Here is a 22,987-nt window from a genome sequence, read left to right on the forward strand (position 1 = left end):
TATTGTATACGATCTCATTTAGATGTTACTAATATAACAGTGTGCTACTGTTCGAGAATGTCCAAGACAACGAGGCCACTAAGAGAATAGCATTCCTTCATTCTTGTGCTGTTTGTTAAAATAACAATAGGCCAATCCTATTCTATCAGGTTCATTAAAAATCTTATCCTCTCACAAAATTTAATCTTCTTCATTCTGACTTTTAATTTTTTTTGTGAGGAAGTTCAGACTTGTTATCAGATAAAATCCTACATTAGATTATAAAATCTTGTATGAAAATAATTTTGCCTTTCTAGTTATGTAATTCAGGTTATATAAAGACATTAATTGTACAGATTCAACACGTTTTGTGACATTTATATAAAATCATGCTAAAAATGTCTTCAAGATTTAAAAGTTTGACTTTTTTCTTATATTGCTATTAAACATGTAAATTTCTTTTACTTGTATAAATATTTTTTGTTTTACTGAAAACAGTATAAATGTTATATAAATACGGTTTGTTTCAGATATTTTTTATGAAAAATATAATTTGGCAGGTTGTTGAGTTAAGGAAAAACTTAAATTTAAGGAAATTTCCTAAACTTAAGTAATGATTTTCAATGGGGAATTTTAAGGTAAGGAAAATTCCTTAAGTTAAGGAGGGTTCATAAAACTGGGGCCTGGTGGCTACATCACTGAACAACATGCAGGAGGCCCATCATATAACAAAAGGTTAAAATGCCTTGCCCAGCTGGAAACAACCATGATAGCCCAGACTGGTTGATTTCTCAGCTTCCTGAGAAAAACAACCAACCAAAGGTAGGAAGGTCAAACAATGCACCTAAAAAACCAATCGTAACCTGAGGTTACATATAGGCCAATACTAGATACAATTCCACAGACACATACTGAGCAAAAATACAACATACCATCTGGGAACATGTTTTGTTTTTATTTCTAGATTAGCAAAACACACTTAAAACCTAAACGATTTGTGAAACACAAACTATTCTGAAGGTTAAGAGTTCAGATATACCATTCCAAACATACAGCTTATATATATACTGCATGCAATTGAGAAATTTTTTCCAAAAGCCAGAAAAAAATCTTCATATCTCTTGATAATCATGTATCACAATACATTCTTTAAGACTGTGGATTTGAGGAAACTTATACACACACTCCTCTCGTGTGCTGTGAATTCTCCACGTCTCTAGGGCTGTGATAACACACTGTATACACTCGAGACTGCCTGCTGCCCTATCCTACATACAGATATATACTCACAACACAGAGAGAGATCTACAGGTTCTACATCTCAAAATCCCCAACTTTAGAAACTAGATCCATTAGCACTGGGAGGGGGTGTGGAATATCGGGCCAACCATATCAGAACTGTCAAAAACTCTTTAGAAAATAGAAACAGTAAACGACTGCTTTTCCCGTGGAATCTAATTTATTGTCGAAAAAAAAGGGAAGCTTGAAATTGGTACCAGGACTGAATCCTCGGCTGCCGCAAACGTGCCTTACTATTCAATAGTTGAATTAATTTGCTCATTTGTTTGTTTCAAACAGGAAGTTTTATCAATGAATTAATATGGCCTGATCATGTACAAAGTTTTTATTTATCGATTTTCATTAAACCTTGAAGTATTTTGTTAAATCCATGTGTTATAGCGTAAAATAATATTTCCAGGATGAAAATACTTTTAAATGAATGAATTTGAACATTTTTCATTAGCAAATCAACAGTGTCCTAAACTATGCAGTGCCTCTACTTGTGTTTTTTACATGAGCTTAAAACTTACAAAAGTTAAAATTTTCATTAGTTAAAGAAGCCGATAACTAGATTTTTAATTGGTGATATTTTTTTATTATTGGGAAATCAATCGGATGGCCATTCTTTTTTTTGAATTCCTTTTACTTTTAATTGTTCTGAATTTAGATATATAAGTATGACATTCTTATCTTCCCAGTGTTTGTGTTTCCCAGACTGCCTCTAACCCTGTACACCTTACACCCTCTATTTGACAATTATTCAATAAGTGTTAGGTAGCATTCTTCAATCTATCCTATTTCTGCAGGAGAATTATGAGAAAGAAGTTTCCAACTTTCCGACCTCCACCAATTAGCTAATATTGGGTTGAGTCACCTGAAGTTAGTTTGTAGATTGGCCTCTCTGCCAAAGCACCTTGCCCCCCTCTATCTCCATCACTTCATTTCCTCCTACGTTCCTCCCCCTCCCTGCCATCTCCTCGTTTCACTGTTCCGACTTGTTATGTAGCATATCTTAATTTTCAATAATCTACTCGCAGACTGTCAGCCACTCAGTGCAATGTTACATAAGATAGGGTTCTCAGGAGTACAGGTGTACATGAGCCGATTCCTCGACTATTTATTTAGTAAACTCGAACTAAACCATCTGTCTTATAATTTAAACGTATTACTACACGCTGATGAAACCTTAAAACTTAAAAAACAAACTCATTTTCATTGCAGAAAATTTCAGGTCCAATCTCCAGTGTTACCACTTTTAAAAACAGGCTTTTCATTTTTCTTACATGGAGTCAATTTTGCTGTCAAAAAAAATGTGTTTTTGATTTGCTGGAAGAGGTTTTTAAACATTATGCTTCCTTATAAATAAGTATTGTTTTATATCCCCATTATCTGCTCAATAATCAATGTGTTCCCCAAATTTTTCACTTGAGTCAAGTCATATTTATATTATGTATAAGAAAATTACATAAAAATAACTTAAATCAAATTAGACCATTATCAATTTCCTAATATAGTAATCTGACCATATATGGAAAAACAAATTTTTTTTTCAACCATGGATTTTTAATGTAAAAGTTGAAAATGTATTTACAGAAAATTTGTTTACATCAACATTGTCCTAGTTTTACCTGATGATCCTGAAATTATTGTTCCATTGAATTCAAATATAATATTTGCTGCAGGACGACTCTCTGGTGGTAGGCATGGCAACACAACATCATGTCCTTCTGTTGTGTTGAGTGATAAATCTGTTCTAGGTCCAAAATGTCTTAATACTGAAACATAGACAGAAATCACATAATCAGAAATATTTAGAAGGAAAATATGAAATGTCAGATTGAGTAATTAATAGATGTATTTAATTTGTATTTGTTTGGGATTTAGGACGTAATGAGTTATGTAGGAAATGAATTGTCAGACTTTGGTGTGTAATTATATAAACCTCATTATCAAACTCATTTGAAACAAAAAAAGAGATATGCAAATTATCAGCTTTGATATGTTCTCAGAAATAGAGCTAATTAATTACACTCTAGATACAGGAATGATGAACAAGCGTCTGACTGACAATCTACTCGCCATCAAAGCAGTTTGTTTTGCTTTTAGAATCACTGCAGCGTTTACTGCACTGCTGAGATGCACTCAGAGAATCTATCACATAATACCCTCCTTCCTTCGCCCAGTTTCTGTGACTAGCAGCTCCCACTAGCCTTAACTCTTACGACTATTTCGTTAAATATGACAGAATTTTTAGGATATATTACAAAAGAAAAATGGATTTTATATCACCTAATGTAATACGTTTTATCATGAAGAGCGATAAGTCGCTCTAACAAGATTGTAAACGATTAGATATTTCGGAGCTCCAGATTCTGAAATGTCTGCTATTGGCCTAGAAAACAGAAGAAGTTTACATAATCAGATAATTGGTGACCTTTAGTCCCCTGTTATCCTAATAGGACTGTACTTACGATTGAGTCGGACTGGTTCATTTTAAGATGTAGGTAGGACCACTTTTTTAGGCACCATATATCAGATACATAGTGTTTATTGTTTGACATTTGTAGATACGTCAATGTTATGATTAATAACGAGGCAAGAGAGAAAACCAGAACTGTTTTTCTGAACCATCTTTCTAGCATTTCTGGAATCTAGTTAATATATACTATTTCCTTGTAGTTTAATTTATAACAAAACTTTTGATCTATACAACATGAACATGATTAAAAATGACAAACCAAGTCTGAAAAACTTAATCTTTTCATCCTTAATTTCACTTATCCAAATAATCTGTTTCCATGACAACAAATAATGGGAAATCAATTTTTTTATTTAAAAATATCAAAGGGTTGAGTCAAACCTCAATGAGCATAGTACAATTTTCTAACAGAAAAACAATAAACTTATGAAGTGATCTGATTGGTTCATTCTAGTTTACACAGTTTTTATTGGTCCATTCTTCTTTACACAGCAGGCTTCTTGACCAACTGCCATATTGAATTTACAGCATATATCTAACAGTGCACAAAGTACACACATCTGTGATCAGAGTCGACTAATGTACACTTTGCTATCTTCCCAGGTTAGAGAGCTCGCTAAAGAGAATCTATCACTGGCAGGATTTTCCATGTCAAAGTTTAGGAATATCTACAGGAAGTCGGGTTATCATGCCTTGCTACATTTAGATATCAAATAAAATATTTACACATGATAAGAATGCAAGAGTAAAAAAAATAAGTTTGCTCATTAATTTCGACGTGTATATAAGTTTTTATTTGGTAACCGAAGTGGCTATGAATGTGACATGCTATACTTAAGGGCGAAAAAGAATGGAGATCAACATGATGTTGGTGAAATAGAGCTACTTCGATTTTTTTAATCTAAAAATAGTTTACCTGCATTCTCTACTTTAAGGTGTTTTGAAATCATGATTATGCAGTTTTGCATACTGGCTTTCTAAAGACTTATCATGACAGATTTGGGTTTATTGTAAAATTGTTTTGTTTTTTATACAGTTGTGGCATTTTTTGTATCTTTTCTCCAGAATATTCCATTTCCCTTACGCATGGATCATGTATATTTAAAGTAGACAGAAAAGGTAACATACACCCTTAACATTGGGCCAGTTATAAAGATATAAAAAGCTTGGATAAAAAAACATGGGACTGGACAGTTTAATAAATATTGATATAGAAGTGGGATTTATATTGTGCGGTTTTCCATGAAAACAATAATTCTCATTTATCTCATTTTGTTTGGTTTTTACAGGGTTTTTAACTTCATTGCAACAGCATGGTTCATTAGAGGACAGACACCAAGAATGACATTAAACATCGAAAACAAAGCATGTGATAAAAAAAGAGCAGACAAGAACAGAAAATTTAGGGATTAAAAGTTCTATCACAGAAAAGAATAAACTGATGCATTCCTCCAACACCTTACCTGCTTTCGTCAACTGTGCTGGTCTGCTAGTCACAGATCCATGAGGAGTTTCAGCGATACACTCATAAATCCCTTCGCGCCGATGTTTGAATTTTGCTATATATAAGTTTGTTCCTATAATCGTAAATCCCTGCCGGTCATTATCTCCTGGTTCTATAAATTCCATATTGAATCGCCATCTCACTCTACTACTAGATGGCGTTACTTTACACGGTAACGTCACAGACGCCATATTTGGTATCACAGCCGATTCTGGTTCTTCCAAGAATATCGGAAGCATTTCTGAAAAAGAGAAAAGATTGCGATTGTAAACGCAATGAATGATATTGATTTTCACAATGATTTATGTAATATCAAAAAGAAATCAGCAGGCAGATCCTTATCAATGTTGTGAAAAAAGTTTTTCGTTTTGTGTTTTAAAAAAAAAAAAGGTCAATTTTGTGTATTTTTAGATAACTAAAACAAAACTGAATTCCAAACATTTTAAAATAAAAACTGATTCAATGAAAAAAAACAAAAATTCAGTTTTAACAAAAAATCAGTTTTGTTTCAAAATTTATTATTTTGTTCTAATATATTCTTAAATTGATATTATTTTATACTTTTGTTTGGGAATTATCAACAGGCCTGCATTCAATACCAAGGCCACATACAATGAAGTCACAGACTGAAGGAAGTACTAGAAAACCAGTTTCATTACCTAGTAAAACAGTCTCTCAGCTTAGTTTTGTTAAGTTATACAGTTAAAACACATCTAAAATTCTGGTACTTTGGAATGAGGACAGGTAAAGATACACATTTATCTTACAAATCACAAAAATAACGTGATTTCTTGATATATGCAAATAAGAGACAACAAGAAACTACCAACATGTCAACATAATCATTATCCAAACTTAAAGTTCATAAAATTATGGAACATATGGACCAAAGAACGATTTACACTCCTGAAAAAGTACAGGGAGAATAGGACCAGGTGTTCCAGAAGAGTAAGCGTCCTCCGCTTTATTGATGAAACCCACCATGCAAACCTTGGTCAATCCAATGAAATGAGTTGATACTAAAGATAATGCCATCTTGGAATGGAATACAGGTTCCAAAATGTTATAGAAAAAATGACAAGAATCAAAACTAAACTTTAGCTTTCAAAATACTGAAATTATATTCTTAAAAAGACAATTTGTGTTAACTTTACTTGAACATTTTTCATGAACATCTGTTCAAATTTGGAGGTGTTATAATCCTACAAATCTTTGCTTCACTCCCCTATAAAGTGAAGTGGACTGATCCAGTGACACTTTAAACCAATCCAATCCTATCAGAAATATTTAATAACAGAGAGTAGAGAAACATACAACACAGGACGATGTCAATACATGTTACAATTCAAGATCGGCAATGAAAACATCTGGATTTGTTAAAACAACCAACACATTTCTCCACTTCTACACATCTGTCCTGTCTACTATACAAATGTTGTTCTGTGCACATGGCCCCAAAACAAACATATGCAGCGCACTGCAAGCAATGCATAAGCCCCCCTTCGTATGAAATCAGATTTCAGTCAGCGAAAAAATTGTTGAGCAGTCGTAAATTTGAACTTTTATGTAAGTGTGTTATAATGTCTCTCCTTCAGAGATTCCACGATCCCTCCTCAGATTCCACGAGAAGCAAGAGTGGAGACCGCAATGCCAATTACATCACCAGTCGCACCCTCTGTTAGAAATTCCACATTTAATCAGCAGATCTTATTTTCAAGTTGGTTTGTTTTTAATCACGAAATTAAAGTAATTTACAAAATAACTGAATCTTGATGTTATTTTGAGTTGATAGGTTTAAATAAATTTGATTTTCTTTTTGGTTTCAGATTTCTGTAGGCTGATGATAGGAAAAGGATTTAAGTATTGAAGAACAGAGGAGCATATAACACAAAGTATGTATAGTAAAACAATCCCCCAAACAACAGAAATTTGCTCACAAACTGGTGTAATCGAAAACAAGCTGTTTGCCTAATGAAACTGATTAAATTCTATAAGCATGGATAGAAAACTCAATATCCCCCGTCACCTTCAACCTGAATCACAACCCACAGTACCAGTCTAAGTCAGAACTGGACATCCTAGTGTTTGGCAGTCATGAATACTGACCATTTTAAACAAAAACAAAATCTGCGAAATAAGTTGTGCACCTGTCATGATGTCACTTTGTAACCTCTGACCTTGCCTGGTTTCCAGGTCAACAGAAAACCCAAGCAACACCCATATTTGTTTCAGAGATAAAACACTATGTACATGAAATATTACAACTATAAGAGTTTTTTATAACCAAATAAAGTACGCTCCATGAGAAAAAAATACCATGTCATATGAAATTTGAACAAAGTTTTTGTGCGAGTGAAGTTTACAAATATGGAATCAGATTCAATACCTTTACATAGCAGATAATGACTATGTGAAATGATAATGAAATTTAATAAAAAAAATGATTTCACGGTCGAGTTGTGAAGAGAAAATGGCCCGTTTGTTATGCGACTAATCACATTTCAAATTTTCAGTATACATGTAACTGTATCATAATTTTTTTCATGTTATTCAACATTTTGCTGTTGTATCAAAGTGACATTTCATTGACCCTAACAACGCACCACGTACCAAAATGTTTGGGTCTGTCAGTGTCATACATTGACAGCACAACGACAGCTTATCACACAGGTCAGTCAGTTAATCTCTAACCCATGTCAAATTAAATTCCAAAGGTAAAATAAAATATTCTAAAGGTAAACAAAATATCTACAATAACTGATCTAGTAAATGGCTGACAATCAGATTTAATCTTGGTCAATGAAGAGCTTAGAAATATCTTTCTAACTGAAATACAAAGTAAGGAATGGACATTGCTCTGTATATATGGACATTGCTCTGTATATATGGACATTGCTTTGTAGATATGGACATTGCTTTGTATATATGGACATTGCTCTGTAGATGTGGACATTGCTCTGTAGATATGGACATTGCTCTGTATATATGGACATTGCTCTGTAGATATAGTCATTGCTCTGTATATATGGACATTGCTCTGTAGATATGGACATTGCTCTGTATATATGGACATTGCTCTGTAGATATAGTCATTGCTCTGTATATATGGACATTGCTCTGTATATATGGACATTGCTTTGTAGATATGGTCATTGCTTTGTATATATGGACATTGCCTTGTATATATGGACATTGCTCTGTATATATGGTCATTGCTCTGTATATATGGACATTGCTTTGTATATATGGACATTGCTTTGTAGATGTGGACATTGCTTTGCAGATATGGACATTGCTCTGTAGATATGGACATTGCTCTGTAGATATGGACATTGCTCTGTATATATGGACATTGCTCTGTAGATATGGACATTGCTCTGTAGATATGGACATTGCTCTGTATATATGGACAATATTGCTCTGTATATATGGACATTGCTATGTATATATGGACATTGCTCTGTATATATGGACAATATTGCTCTGTATATATGGACATTGCTCTGTATATATGGACAATATTGCTCTATATATGGACATTGCTATGTATATATAGACATTGAAAAATTCTGTCTTTTTGGTTTCCAATTTCTGGTTTTTGGTTTCTAGTTTTAGTTTCCGATTTCCTGGTTTTTGGTTTCTAGTTTTAGTTTCCGATTCCCTGGATTTTGGTTTCTAGTTTTTGGTTTTTGTTTCTGGTTCTGAATTCCGGTTGACAAATGGATAATGTCATATCTGGTAAATAAGTTTGGACTGATTTCAAAAGCAAAGTTTTAATCAAAATATTTTTGGAAATATGAAAGACCAATCTCAACAGTCTCTTCTATTTCATTGAAAGGAATAAAATCATGAGAAGAAGACAGCTTGAACACGAAATTAACAGAGAGCCATCATGTATATAAAGATTTCTACGTAAGGAACATCCCTTTCGTTTCACAATTTTAGTAAATGCTAAAATTTGAAACATCCAAAAAAGCAAAATTTACAGAATTTTTAAAAGGAATAAAATGTAATGAGAAAATATTTAGTTTTATTAAAAGATAATCTAAGGATGATTTTATAGAAACAATACAACAATCGGACAAAAATTTGCAACCATTCCCTCTTGAGAACATAAGATAGGACTAAAGAAAAATCATGGCCTTTTTATCAAAACCAGCTCCATCTAAAAGTCATTTGTAACTGATAGATCTTCTGTAAGTATATTTTCCGTGGTCCATCGAATACAGATCTTTTCATCTCCTACCCACAGTCGTACCCCAGCTCCCTACTTCAAAGCTAAAGAGGAGTTTTCATGAAAGACTAATATCTATTTAAGTGTCGTTGCTCTTGTAAAGCCAGGCCTCTAGGTCAAAAGGGAGCTTCTCTCCGGGATGTACCCTAAAACCCATGGTGACTAAATAAATGGAAAACGTATCCAAACCATATGAATTATGAACCAATAAATCACAGCAAACTCTGATAGAGAAAGAGAATTTCTAAAGCTACGCATTCCTATATGAGGGAACAGTATAAATGGGTTTTAAAGTCAAACCAGCTTATGCTACCCCAGAAAATGGATCTAAACAGGGAGTAGAGAGGAAGGCATGTACTTATGCTCCTCCAAAGCCTGAAGAGTTCACAGGACTTACTGAACAGCTAATGACAGCCTTTCCACCAAACATGTGTTTGTGTACCAAAAAATGGCTGATGTTAGATTGTACTGTACAACACAAGTAAGATTAATAGGTTTCTGTCTCCTCATCACAACTAAACACAAATGCCATGTATATCATTACTTCCCAACCTCATCAAATTCTTCCATCATTTTGTTATATATATATCTTTCTTGTACATCTCTACTTATAGTAGGGAGTCATCCATCCAAAAATATGGCTGCAATGTGTAGTCATCGAAAAATATTACTACTTTTGAAAATGTGTTGTCATGGTAACAATTTTATAATTTTAGAAAATGCATCATCATAGAAACAATATCCCTATATTTCCTGGAAGTTTGATCAGGCCATTTTTACATTGTGTGATTTAGTTCTACAGTTCTATCCAGGTATTTTTGAGTTTATTTCCACTGATAATGTACATTAGGTGACAAATATTAATCTGTCAATTCTCTCCATTAAAACTAATCTTAAACATGTTCTGATATTTAAAACAATTGTCATTTGAAGAGGAAGATCATCGACAGGAGGTAGAAAGGGGGTTAGGGGGGATTTTAAGGGATTTTTTTGAGCAAATGAAAGTTTTTTCAAAGCTCTATTATGCTTTCATAATTATAGTGTATGACCTTTGACCTTTTTAGTAATTTTAGTGTATGACCTTTGACCTTTTTAGTTATTATAGTGTATGACCTTTGACTTTCACTCAATTTACCCCCCTCCTAGACTATAACCTTTGAGGGAATCAGGTGCTATAAACTTGATATTTAAAAATCATGTACCATATATAGAAAATAGCTTTAATTGGATGAAAATAAATCTACTGTTAACTTGCAGTAATCACTGAATTCTTAATTAAGACAAATTAGTTTGAGGACGACAGACCTACTTATCAAATTCCCTGTATAGATATCTGTCAGTTACTATCTCTTTTCCGATATGCAGGCTGGCAAAGGATATTGAATACCTATGTAATTATGACTTTGCAAAATAAATCTGACATTATGTAAAGATTGCTGGTGCCGATCGTGGTTAAACAATCATGAGAGTTCTATTACCAAGTCTACAGTCTTCAACATCAGGACAGAACTTTAAACCCTGTTTATCTAGTAGTAAATCTTAAATACATGCACTCCAGGTGAAAAAACACTTGGCGGCTTCAACGAAAGTAATGCAACTTCCATTGGGCGAGCAAAGAGCAACTAAAAAAAACTTGCCAACGAATTCCTGATGTAAAAGTTCATAAAGAATATGCTTCTGTTTCGATCCTATTTCTTTCTCAAGACTTTTTTCCATTGCTGTAAACAAATCGCAACAGTCTTGCAGTATCAATACTTTTCTTTGTGTTTTCTACACAAATATTTCTTTCAAAATAATTGCACTTAAAGTAAAGTAGATTTACAAATTATATGACTTTTATTCTGATGGATCAAGCTGTATATTTTAATGTAGCTATTTTATCATGACAAAATTAACAAGTCCATAGATAAACTTCACCCAATATTAAGTGCCATATTTATTACACATTTAAAAGATTTCCAACAGCCATGAATGAAACTCAAATCGGATCCCAGATCAACCGACATAGTTTCAGTTAGAAAAAATTGAATCAGACATTTGTGATTTTGCCAGACTACCATATCATGACATATAAGTGGTTGACTTTTTTCTGTGATCCACAGTTATAACACAGTACAATACGTGATGTATACTAACTCACCCCTAGACACGTTTCTCCAACTCTATAATCTGACAAAGTCACAAAGTTATTTATCCAATTTCCTTTTTGTTTTAGTAGAAATTCAATCTACATAGACAACTATTTATACAATATCCTGTTACATATAGGAAATTAACCCATGACCTCTTTATATCTATAAATAACTCTGACATGACCTTGATTTAGGACAAACTATCACTTCAGTAATACCCAGTGTAAAAGTCTTTTTTGATTGATTTCTATTGTTTTTTCTTAAAAGAAGTTGCCTGTGCTTTTCTATCCATTAAGTCAGGTTAATTTGCTGGCAGACATCTTGATCTTTTAAAATCAGGACAAATGCAGACTTTTTTGTCAAATTTAAGTAATTTTTGTTAGATAATGTGTTTCTATATTGAGGCTGTATGTTGCAGCGTGAAAAGTCGATCATGAGTACACTTTTTTCCTGATTAGGTTTAAACTAGCCAAACAATCTGGTTTGTGGATAGGTACAATCCAGAACTCACCTCTCCACCATGATACGATAATAGGACGGGAGAAAACGCATCAAAAAGTTCAAAGTCAGCAGAAATAACACCAAGATACATAGATGGGGAGGTCACTCACTCATTCACAACAAAGACCCGAAAAATCTAATCATTTATTTTTTTTCATGGATCAGCTTATTTCAAAAGAAAGGAATTCAGAATTAAGATCATCCGAAGGATATCAATTTCAGTATTGATTTGATATGAGAGTTTCAAAAAAGAAATCATTGTTCCACAACACAAGGTCGATGATGTTCATGTGTTCGGTATAAATATACACAGAGAAAGAGGAAAGAGAAAAGCTGTTCTAGATTTAGTCTAGATTTGACTAAAATAGTGACTGAAATAGTGACTGAAATAGTGACTAAAATAGTGACTAAAATAGTCTAGATTAGACAAATTTAGTCTAGATTTGACTAAAATAGTCTAGATTAGACAAATTTAGTCTAGATTTGACTAAAATAGTGACTAAAATAGTCTAGATTTGACAAATTTAGTCTAGATTTGACAAATTTGGTTGAGATTTGACTAATTTTGTCTAGATTTGACAAATTTGGTTGAGATTTGACTAATTTAGATTTCACTTGATAAGACATTATATACCTTCTTGTTTAGTTCTAGTCTCATCTTAAACACTGATGTATATTTTGAGTAAAACATTTATCAAACTTATATAATACATAGAACATTAAAATTGTGCCTTGTGAAAAAATGCCATGAAACTTTCGTGGTAATTGAATTTGTGTAGAATCTGTTATAAATTCACGCTACTGATCAACCCACTCAACAGTTGAAAACATTTCAAAAACGGTAGACTATGAAATAAAATAAGTGTTGAAGACATGAAATATATATTATTTTTAGATTTTTTTTTTAACGGATATACATAAGGAAGGTTACAAGGTGTTACAATTTCGTCTGCATTGTTAAGTGATAAGAGAGGCCAGCCATAAAACCTCGGCATCGCGCTGTAAATCTACGAGACCACACAAATGGAAGAAAATACATCATATTCCTATCTGATTAAAACAGGCAAATATAAGTTATGAAATAGGAGATAAACTTCTATGGCTTTCGTATTTTTATTGCCAAGATTTGAAACGTAGAAGTCATTTGAGATTCTGAGTGTATGCATCTCATCTATTCCTCACTGTTTGCAACCATCTTGTTTTTTGTGTAACATGGATTTTGTCAAAATTCTGTACTCTTTAACAGTAGCCCGTACTCCCTTTGAAAGGGTTACCACGGAAACAGGTACACTTAACTCAAATCTGGCAAATTTCAATGACTTGAAAAAAATATGTTTAGAAAGTGTACTAAGATGTGTTTCTTCGGAAGAATAAAAATCTTTTAAACTTTTATTTCAAAATATCGCTTTCGTAACAATTGCAAAATTTGTACAAAAGACACATGAGTGAATTTCACCTTTTAATACAAATTTAGAGTTACATATAGTAGATCCAAACACTGAATTCAACTGTATCATTCAGCTTTGTCTTACTACTAGGAATTATCAGTGATGCAAAGGGCCATCATTTTGAAGCTGAGGAGGCGAGTAAGAAAAATCCAAAGTGATTAAAAGAGAAATTGAAATCTAGATGGGGAGGTGCAGCAGCTCCTTAATTAAATCAAGTTTGTAATTTTCATGTGTCACAAAATTTTAGCACATTATTGAAAGATAGGGATTAAAAAAAAAGGATATGATTTCACGGCATTATTTGATTACCTGTCATATTTACAAATAACTGGCTAAGAAGGCCAACTGTTTCAATTCAAAATCAATTCATTACAATTTCGCTTGTATATAAGGGTCACCTCTACAAAACAAACACCTGTCTATACAGATCACCTGTTTCAATTTTAACTGTTATACAATTCACAACAATTTTACCTGTATATGAAAGCCCCCTGTCTATAAAAATCACTTTCTTCTACTCCTGTGACTGACCCTTATACACAGGTAGATATATACAATACCTATCACACGGATATGGTCTCTTTTCACAATTAAATCAGTTTTTGATTGTTGTCTACTGTAAAACCATTAATTTTTGTGAGGGATTGATTTTTGAGGGGGATTATTTTTTGTGGGGGAATAATTTTTGTGGGGGAGTAATTTTTGTGGGGGATTATTTCTAGTTGTTTTCTAATCCATGAATCGATTTGTCCATGAACTGTTGAAATAAATCTTTAAAAATTGAGTTATTGAGCTCTAATCTTCCACGAAGTCCAACAAATAAGTATTTAAAAGAAAAAAACAAAAAACAAACAAAAATTGAGACTCACAAAAATATATGGCTTTACAGGATATTATATTTCATATACTTGTGTCAGTTGAAAATAGAAAGATTATATATCTGCCAACATTGGCAATATGTAATTAACAATCTGGCATTGAAAAGTATCAACAGGTCCTTGTGTATTTTTCATTTCTCTGTCAGGTTCACAACATATGGAACTGACAGGCAGTACAATGATGTCAGGTGGGAGAGGGGGGATGTGGCATGTATTCGTGCATGCATGCATGCATGACTTGGACGTCTGGTACGGAATACACACTCAATAATGTCTGTCAGATGTTTGTTTAACCACATAAAAAATGGTGTGATACTTTTGTTGTTTAATTTACTTCTCCACAAAGATGACACCATTCTTACATATATCTGTTACATTTAATGCTAATGAGATGACAAATCATTTATAATTGGACTACGATCAATACATTCAGATTAAGAAAAATCTTGCAGGCGATCGACTGGTTAGCTTCATGAATTGGTTTGCAGAAAATTAAATCTATTAATGAAAGGCATTTTTAAGTCTATGAAGAATTTTTGGGATAATTCCAAATTCTGTTATCTTATTTTTATTTAAAATTATAATAATTTATGAAAAAAATCTTTGAAAAGATGAGTCCAAGTTGTTGTTCAATGTTTGTCAAAGAGCACACCTGATCCCCATCAGGTAGCAGGTGGAAATCTTTTCTCAACAGATTTTGAATAAAAACTCGAGTTAGGGAACAATACCTCCACAGAAAGTATTTAGAATAGAGAAACAGGTAAAACAGATCACCTGTGGCAGATGATCACAAAAGGAAGTTCTGTATGTTTTCTGACACAGAAACAAACAGTATCTGTGTATGGTTTCATCCTTTGCCAACTCCTTCTTGCCAATGAATATCAATTAATATATTTTCATGGAAATGTACGACGGAGGAGAAGATAAAAGTTTTGTCTGTATTCTAACATTGTGTACTTTCTGCAAGATCTATGCTAATTGGAGGAGAAGAAATGACATTTAAACCAATACTTTTCTGTTGTAAAAAGTCCATACTGCTACATCATTAAGTTTTGTAGGTTTGATTTTGCATTGAATTCATGGTTACTCTTAACCCTTGAAATTATACATCCACAAAATAATAAATTGATTAAATTTTTTTACATTATTTTTGTATATTCGCAGAATAAAGTATGTAATTCTACTTTAAGAGAAGTGATATAATATCAGTAGGGAACACTGCCATCTTGTTTGTGATTGGAGACACTTAATCATTACCGTACACTGAAAACACAAGGTGGGAAGAATCTCGACCTTTGTCACTTTGTGTCAAATCATGACTAAAGACATACACGATGTATTGCGAAAGGAAACAGAATGTATAAAGAGTTAATGTCATTCCGTTTTGAAATTTGAAAGGGTCAAGTAGTTAATGTGAAATATTGTATCCACATACAATTCTCAACAGATAGAACCAAATGGAGGCTCTTAATTTCAAACCAAGAATCGATCATGAAATTTAGTTACGAGTGATAAATATAAAACTAACTTGGTGGAAATCCTTCGGACATTTGGACAAAGGGAAGCTATGAAAACGCAAGGGGAATATCTGTAAAATGCATTTTTAAAACTTGTTGTTGAGATTTGGAGATGAGAATATGACCAATTATTCCAAACATTTGGCAATTCATAATAGAAATCAGATCAAGCAGAAATAACAGAAAAGATTTTGTCAAAGGGGGATTACTCTTGCGTGAAGTCTAATGGTCTTTTTCGGACTAAAAGCCTTCGTTCCTTTTTCCATGGATCATGTATATGTTTTTTTCTGTCGTTCTGACAGTTAAACACCCTCATGTGAATCATATGCAAATGTCTCGATCAAATATATATCTGTGAACTTTGACAATAGTGGTCTAAGAAAGGCTTTAACGGATTCCTATAAATCACCTCTTTAATGGTCGTAGCCATTCAAACAAGGTGTTTAGAAATGTAGTTGAGCACCCAAAACCTAGCTACCAGGTAGCCACGTTTGACCTCGAGATATTTTGAAAGATAGTTTGAGGTAATTACCCGCGTATCTCTTCTCGATATTCTATAGAAAATACACATGATACCCCACAAAAATCAAACTTATTGTTGAAGATGTATAAAACCCCTATTTTATCAAATAGGTTCATTCATGTCCGTGGAAAGGTTCATTCCAATGTTCTGTTAAGGGAGACAGGGATGAGAATAAAATATAGGTAAAGTATAACGAGCTGTACGCAGAACTATAAAGTGTAAATATTTTTAGTTCCTGTTTTGTCTTTGTGTATCATAGATTTGAATTTTCATTAAATAAAAAATAACTCCGAAAACATTGTTAAATTTCAATATACAAATGTAATCATATTTCAAATCCCATTCAACATTAATATCTTCATTTGAACAATTTGTTAAACCTATGAAAGAATATAGAGAATACCTGAATATACTTCTACAGGAATAAAGGCCTCTGTACGTCTATATGAATATAAATACACCTTCAGAAATATAGGAAATATTCTACACCTACCCTCCTACACAAATATATGTAATACCCTATGATTATTGTAGAGAGATTATGACCTATAAGGGGAGATAAGTTTGCAACGTCTCTTTCACACATTCCATTTCTCCATTGTAGAAGAATATACATATATGTATATTAACAGTACATGACTGTCAAGTCAAACTCATAAACATGTCTTCCAAATTTGTTGTATTGACCTTTGACCTTTAACTTCAGTGTCCTTGACGACAAAGCAATAACAGCAGGGACCATTTGTAGTTTTCAATGCAGAAGATTTCACATTTATTGAAGAGATTGAGAAGGATGGTAACCTAGTTGGACCATCAATGTTTTATAAGACAGTGGTCAGTGATAGGCCCACCTGTAGATTGTAGACTCGGTCTGGTTATATGTTACCAGAAGTCAACACCCCAGAAATCTGAATTGTACTCTTATCACATTTCTATCAAATAATATACCAAGTAGGTTTAACTTTTAAAACCAAGAAGCAAACATTTGGCTGATGTCTACTGTTATTAATGCAGTGTACTTTTTTCTAAATATAAAAATGATATTCATAATGAATCATTATGAATTGAGAATTAGTGAGAGTAACCTAAAAAGAAAAGATTAATACATATGCTGAAATCTAAAGGAAATGATTCTCTAAATATCTAAACAACTAAGATATCTACAGGTGCTGGAAACTCATCACACCTGTGTACAAAAACCACAGGACTTAACATACAAACAATGGCTGACAAGAAAATGTAGAAACTGATCTCCTGGTTAGAAGTGTTGTGGTACAGTGTGATTGCACTCTGCATGTAAGTTATACAAGGAACAAATCCTAGTCTGTCATCGGGCCGTACATCAAACCAACCCTTTGTTCTCCGACACAGTACTTCTCTCCATTAATGCCTTCAGGTGCGCACATGTGCATCAACTTCAGCACTGAAAGACTTTCTAGTTGACAAGATCAAAATTTATGGGCTGTTGAAATGCATTATTGAGGAAAAGTTAACTGTAACTATATGTAACAGGAAAAAAGTCTATTCTGATCTAGTATTACGATTTTATGCCTGCATATCAAATGATTTTTGCATCACATTTGTAATGCTATACAAGTCATAAAACTCATTCCAAATGATCGTCATAAAATTTACCTTAAATAGATCACACATGAAAAATAGCTGTCATGCTTCATATTTATACATTTTATAGCTAATATATACAACATCCCAACATTTCTCATAATGTCTAGAAGTTTTATACAATTTCAAATTATACCCATGGATGAAACTAAATATGAGGTACCACACAATTTCTTTTAACAGCTATGTGTTTTGAAAACAACCTTAAATTTTATATTTCAGACAGAAATTTTATATGTATAGTTTAAAATTCTTCATGTTCCAATGGACTGTTTGAACAATTTCAAATTATAATTATGATGAAATCTAATATTGTCATTGAGGGGTTTGGATGTATGTTAGATATTGTATCCTTGTTGATCCGCGTAAATCAACGTAACCAGTCTCGGTGACAGTGATAATGATAGGGTGTGTCTAGTAATCAACGTCTGATGTAACATTTCCGTCCGTGAAAATGCAGTGATGAATCAGATGTCGCTTGAACATTGGTCCTGAATAACATTTACCATTTAGAGTAACTCCCCTTTTACAAACAGAAATCTTCATTTCCTGTGAATTAAATTTGGTCTGTTTTGCACAAAATTTCTTAAGACACCCTGGCAAAACTGGGACTTAATTCTTAATGATCAAGAATCTAGGACAAATTTTCATCAAGCCTTAAGAGTTCTGTTTAAAGAAAAACAATGAATTTTGAAACAGCATCTCAGAATTCCACTTTGATATTTATGGGGGTATTTGCTGAGAAGTAGTAAGAGAAGGCCATGTTTCCCATAACATACAGGAACAACACACATATCCATAATCAATAAGTTTATTTGCTTCTAGAAATTATCAATCAATTACACGTGTCCGAAATCCATCTTCCAAGATTTTTCTTTTTCTTTAGTTTTTCTTGTTTGTTTTCAAAACATAGTGATCATTCTGAATTGTTTTTAATCTACATATTGAATAAACTATTTTTAGAAATCGAAAACAAGACATTATTTACACTCAGTAATTAAAAAAGGGGTGATGAAAAATATATGAAATGATTGATCTGTGATTTGTAACAGTTTTATGTTAAGTAAGCGTAGTCTATGATTGTCAGGACTTGTTTGGAGTCATTTGGAAAAGATCATGATTGTACAGAAATAATTTTCATAGTCATGGTTGTCATGGTAAGGGTGAAGAAATCATGGAGAAACATTGATAGATAGTACAGGGAAATAGGTAATGTGATTAATAAAAACAGAACTTGATGACCAGAACACCTGTTGGTAACAGTATAATATTGTAGAATCAAGCTTCTGTATGACAATGTCACATTTAGGCAAACATTTTTCTTTTTTCGGTTGACAGTTATGACTGTGCATATCAAAACAATGGTGAACCAATCTGATAAATATTAAACGCTATTTCACGTCATTTGCACACCGTTCAGACACATCGCGACGCTTCACTGAAGAGTTCCTATCAATGATGTCACTTTGTATGTTACAGGATCGTAGTAAATCATCACCTCACTGTCATCGCTCTGCCTATAAATTATCTGAAAATGTCATCCTCATATGATATCAAGGCAAGTTCGTCCAGTTTACACAAGAAAAATGACTTCTGTCATATATATGCAAACATGTCACTGTGATTTAGGAGAAATGATGGCTGATCTTTCGTACTTGGGATGTCTGAATTGTCTTTTAATCTAGTTATCATTCATTAACATGTATACAATACATTGCTGCAAGACTAACCTATTAATTCATGTGCATTTAATGTGCACATCTTTACATGTATATCTATCAAGGAGACATATGTCCTATCTTTACAAGCATGTAGATGAAGCAGATCTTAGGTAATTACAAGCATGTAGATGAAGTAGATCTCTGGACTTGAAGGGATTACAAACATGTAGATGACATATATCTAAGGAGATTACATTAGCATGTAGATGATGTAGACAATTACAAGCATGTATGTGAAACAGATCTCAAATGATTAAAACATGTAGATGAAATAGACTTTGGGAAATTACAAGCATGTATATGAATATGGTTTCAGGAAATTACAACAGATGATTTATTGTGACAAATAACATGTCTATTTTCTTAATATCTGGCTTGTGCGAGCATTTAGAGAAAAGTGAAAATAATAAAATCATTTGTTGAATATTTAAACACTGGTGCCTGGATTAAAAACATTAATGACCATAAATTGATGTTGAAATATAATTGAAAGTTTTGCTTCCATTGACAACAAAATACTGGATTACAAGATATTTTGCCAAATGATGAAATCAAATCTAGAAAAAAATTTGAATCAAGCATCCATCTTATGACTGGTTATTAAAACAAGCATCCATCTTATGACTGGTTATTAAAACAAGCAATGTAAAGATATAATATCAGACTGAAAACTGTTTTTCTGTAATTTCTATTTGATTTTGAATTGACTTATTTTTACTGTTTTTTTATCTTTTTTTATTAGATGCGTATGTTTCCTATCATATACAGCATTATCAAAGTAATAAAATTTGATATCCACAAAATCATATTTTACAGAGATACGATGTGCTAACATTGAAAAAATTTATCATTTTTTCAAACTGAATCTGTTAAAAAAAGAAAAAAAAAATATCTCCAGGATTTTTTGAAGAAAATTTGGAGTTCAAGATTGTAATAGTCAGAACTCAAACATGCATATCACAAAAAATTGCTGGTTTTCAAGTTTAGCCACACCAACTTAGAATAAAAAGTACATAAATATTGTTTTTATCTTGAATCTGATCTTGCCTTCTAGACCCCCATACGTCCTGTACAATATGTGTATCTACCGAGGCATGTTAGGAAGCCGGGACTATCACTGCAAACAATGAGCAAACTGTAGCAGAGAAAATTGTGTTTGGAGAGATAGAGAGTTAAGCGAATGAAAAATGATTTTCCAAAAATCTTTTAAATCCATATGAATATTTTTTAAAGAAAATCCACATTATTTCTTAGTTTTTACATTTTAAGTTGCAATAAACTCTCCCTAAATCCAGTCCATATTTTCCAGCATGTTTCAAAAACCCATGAAAAACCCTGTTGTGGCAAGATGGTAGTATTTTATTAAGTGAATGTAATGAGAAACCATCAGATAGAGAAGTAAATAAATAGCTTTGGGACCGTAGTATCAAGCCTTGTCAACCCCACCTGAATATTTCAAATCTCTTCTCATCTTAATTCTTAAATACTGCAAAATCTTAATATGTACATAAAAGCTAGCCTTGTCAGGACTCAAAACAATCAGAACAAACACTGAATAGGTCAGCAATTCTGATAAATCTCAATAAAATTTGAATTTTTTTTATTTCAAACACTATGTAAAGTTTGATAATTTTTGGAAGAACTCAGCTACTTCTATAGTAACACTGGCACACCTCTCACACAAACATATAAATCATTTCTCCCCATGGAAGATAAAAAAGAAATCAGATGCAAGACTTGAAATCAAGGAGAGAAGATTCATTATGTTATAATAATGGAGTGACACGGCTTCATTTTCCGTTGTTTGAATACAGCCAGGTTGTGACAACACGGGTATAATCACACTTTACTATATTATCTTTCAGGGGAGGGGGAGGAGGATTTCATTTTCGTGTTACTATTATCAGGTGTGTGGAGATGAGTCCATGTATCACACTGATAGGGGAGAAAGTCATAACTGAAATGCATTAAAGCGATGTTTTCAAAAAATAAATTTTCCCTTTTTTTTATTTTGAACTAAAATTTTTATAACTGATAAAATGTATGTTAATTTTTCTGAAAGGACACCAGAAAGGAAATATTAGAAAAAGAAAAAAATCAATTGAAACAGAGTTTGTTTTATGACATCCATTTCTCACACTGATCCTATGCAAATTAGTTGGAATGTTTCTATAAATAGTAATAATGACCTTCATTTTGAGGTTGGAGACTCAGAATATGAGCACATTCCTAGTAATCTTCCAATCGATGCGAGTTGGATCAAAATGAATTTTGAATGGAAAATGCTACGATGCAAAATGAAACAAATAAAAAATTGCCATCCAACTATAGTAAATAAAAACACATATCCCTAAAATGATGAAGAAACAGAATAAAACAATGATATATAACATGATCAGAAAAGTATGGATTGATTTTTGGTCTAAATGTAAAAATTTCAAGCAGGACAGTGAGTATATGTATCAACTTTAGACAAAAAAATGCTTAAAATACCTCAGGTTCCCAATATGTGCCACAAAATTCTGAGTTTTTTTCACAACATGTCAAAAACATTGAAATGCTGATAAAAGTCTTCTCTGGGGAACATGTGTACAATATTCCAACCTCTGAGACATTACAGCATATAGCTTATGCACACCGCAAAGGACATAAAATTGAGTGCATGGCTTATTTCAGACCAAATTTCCATCTTCTGGGATAAGGATCTAGATTGCGGTGATATATTACTTAAATATATGTAATTCTTAAAGATGAGATCTGAAAACCATCAGAGATTCAAACTTGAAATGAAGGCCTTCCACACATTATGAATATCTGGTATCAAGAACACAGATGAAAACTAGTCCATTTAATTTCAGTTTATGCTATAGTGAAAATATCATTTGATAAAAGTAATAAAGATCAAAACAAATGATGAAACTTTAATCTAATTCTTAAAATGATTTTCTGAAGTTTACACAAAGTTCCACAGTTTACAAATGCTATGGTTGTGCCACAATACACTTTATCCTCAATGCTTTGAATGGCAAACAATGGGCCTCTCATATGTTGTTCAGTTAGGTTAGCCACCAGCTAGAGGAGACTCAAAATTCAAAATGACCTTGACAGGGTGACAAACCCACTAACCAAACATTCAAAAGATCGATGTCCAACAGTTTTGTAGTCAT

General features: G+C 32.7%; 1 protein-coding gene across 1 annotated transcript in view; it reads right to left on the reverse strand.

Annotated features, from left to right (window-relative positions):
* LOC132551863 (brother of CDO-like) overlaps positions 1-22,987 on the reverse strand; it is a 66,403-nt gene that overhangs the window by 25,980 nt on the left and 17,436 nt on the right. The window contains exons 3-4 of the mRNA XM_060216007.1: positions 5,203-5,484; positions 2,889-3,035 (exon numbers count right to left, since the gene is read on the reverse strand). Coding sequence (XP_060071990.1) covers positions 2,889-3,035; positions 5,203-5,484 — 429 coding nt within the window. The remainder of the gene's footprint in view (positions 1-2,888; positions 3,036-5,202; positions 5,485-22,987) is intronic.

This window comes from Ylistrum balloti, unplaced genomic scaffold (assembly GCF_031769215.1).
Source record: "Ylistrum balloti isolate Yb309-2 unplaced genomic scaffold, AGI_CSIRO_Ybal_v1 Utg370222, whole genome shotgun sequence".
Taxonomy (NCBI): domain Eukaryota; kingdom Metazoa; phylum Mollusca; class Bivalvia; order Pectinida; family Pectinidae; genus Ylistrum; species Ylistrum balloti.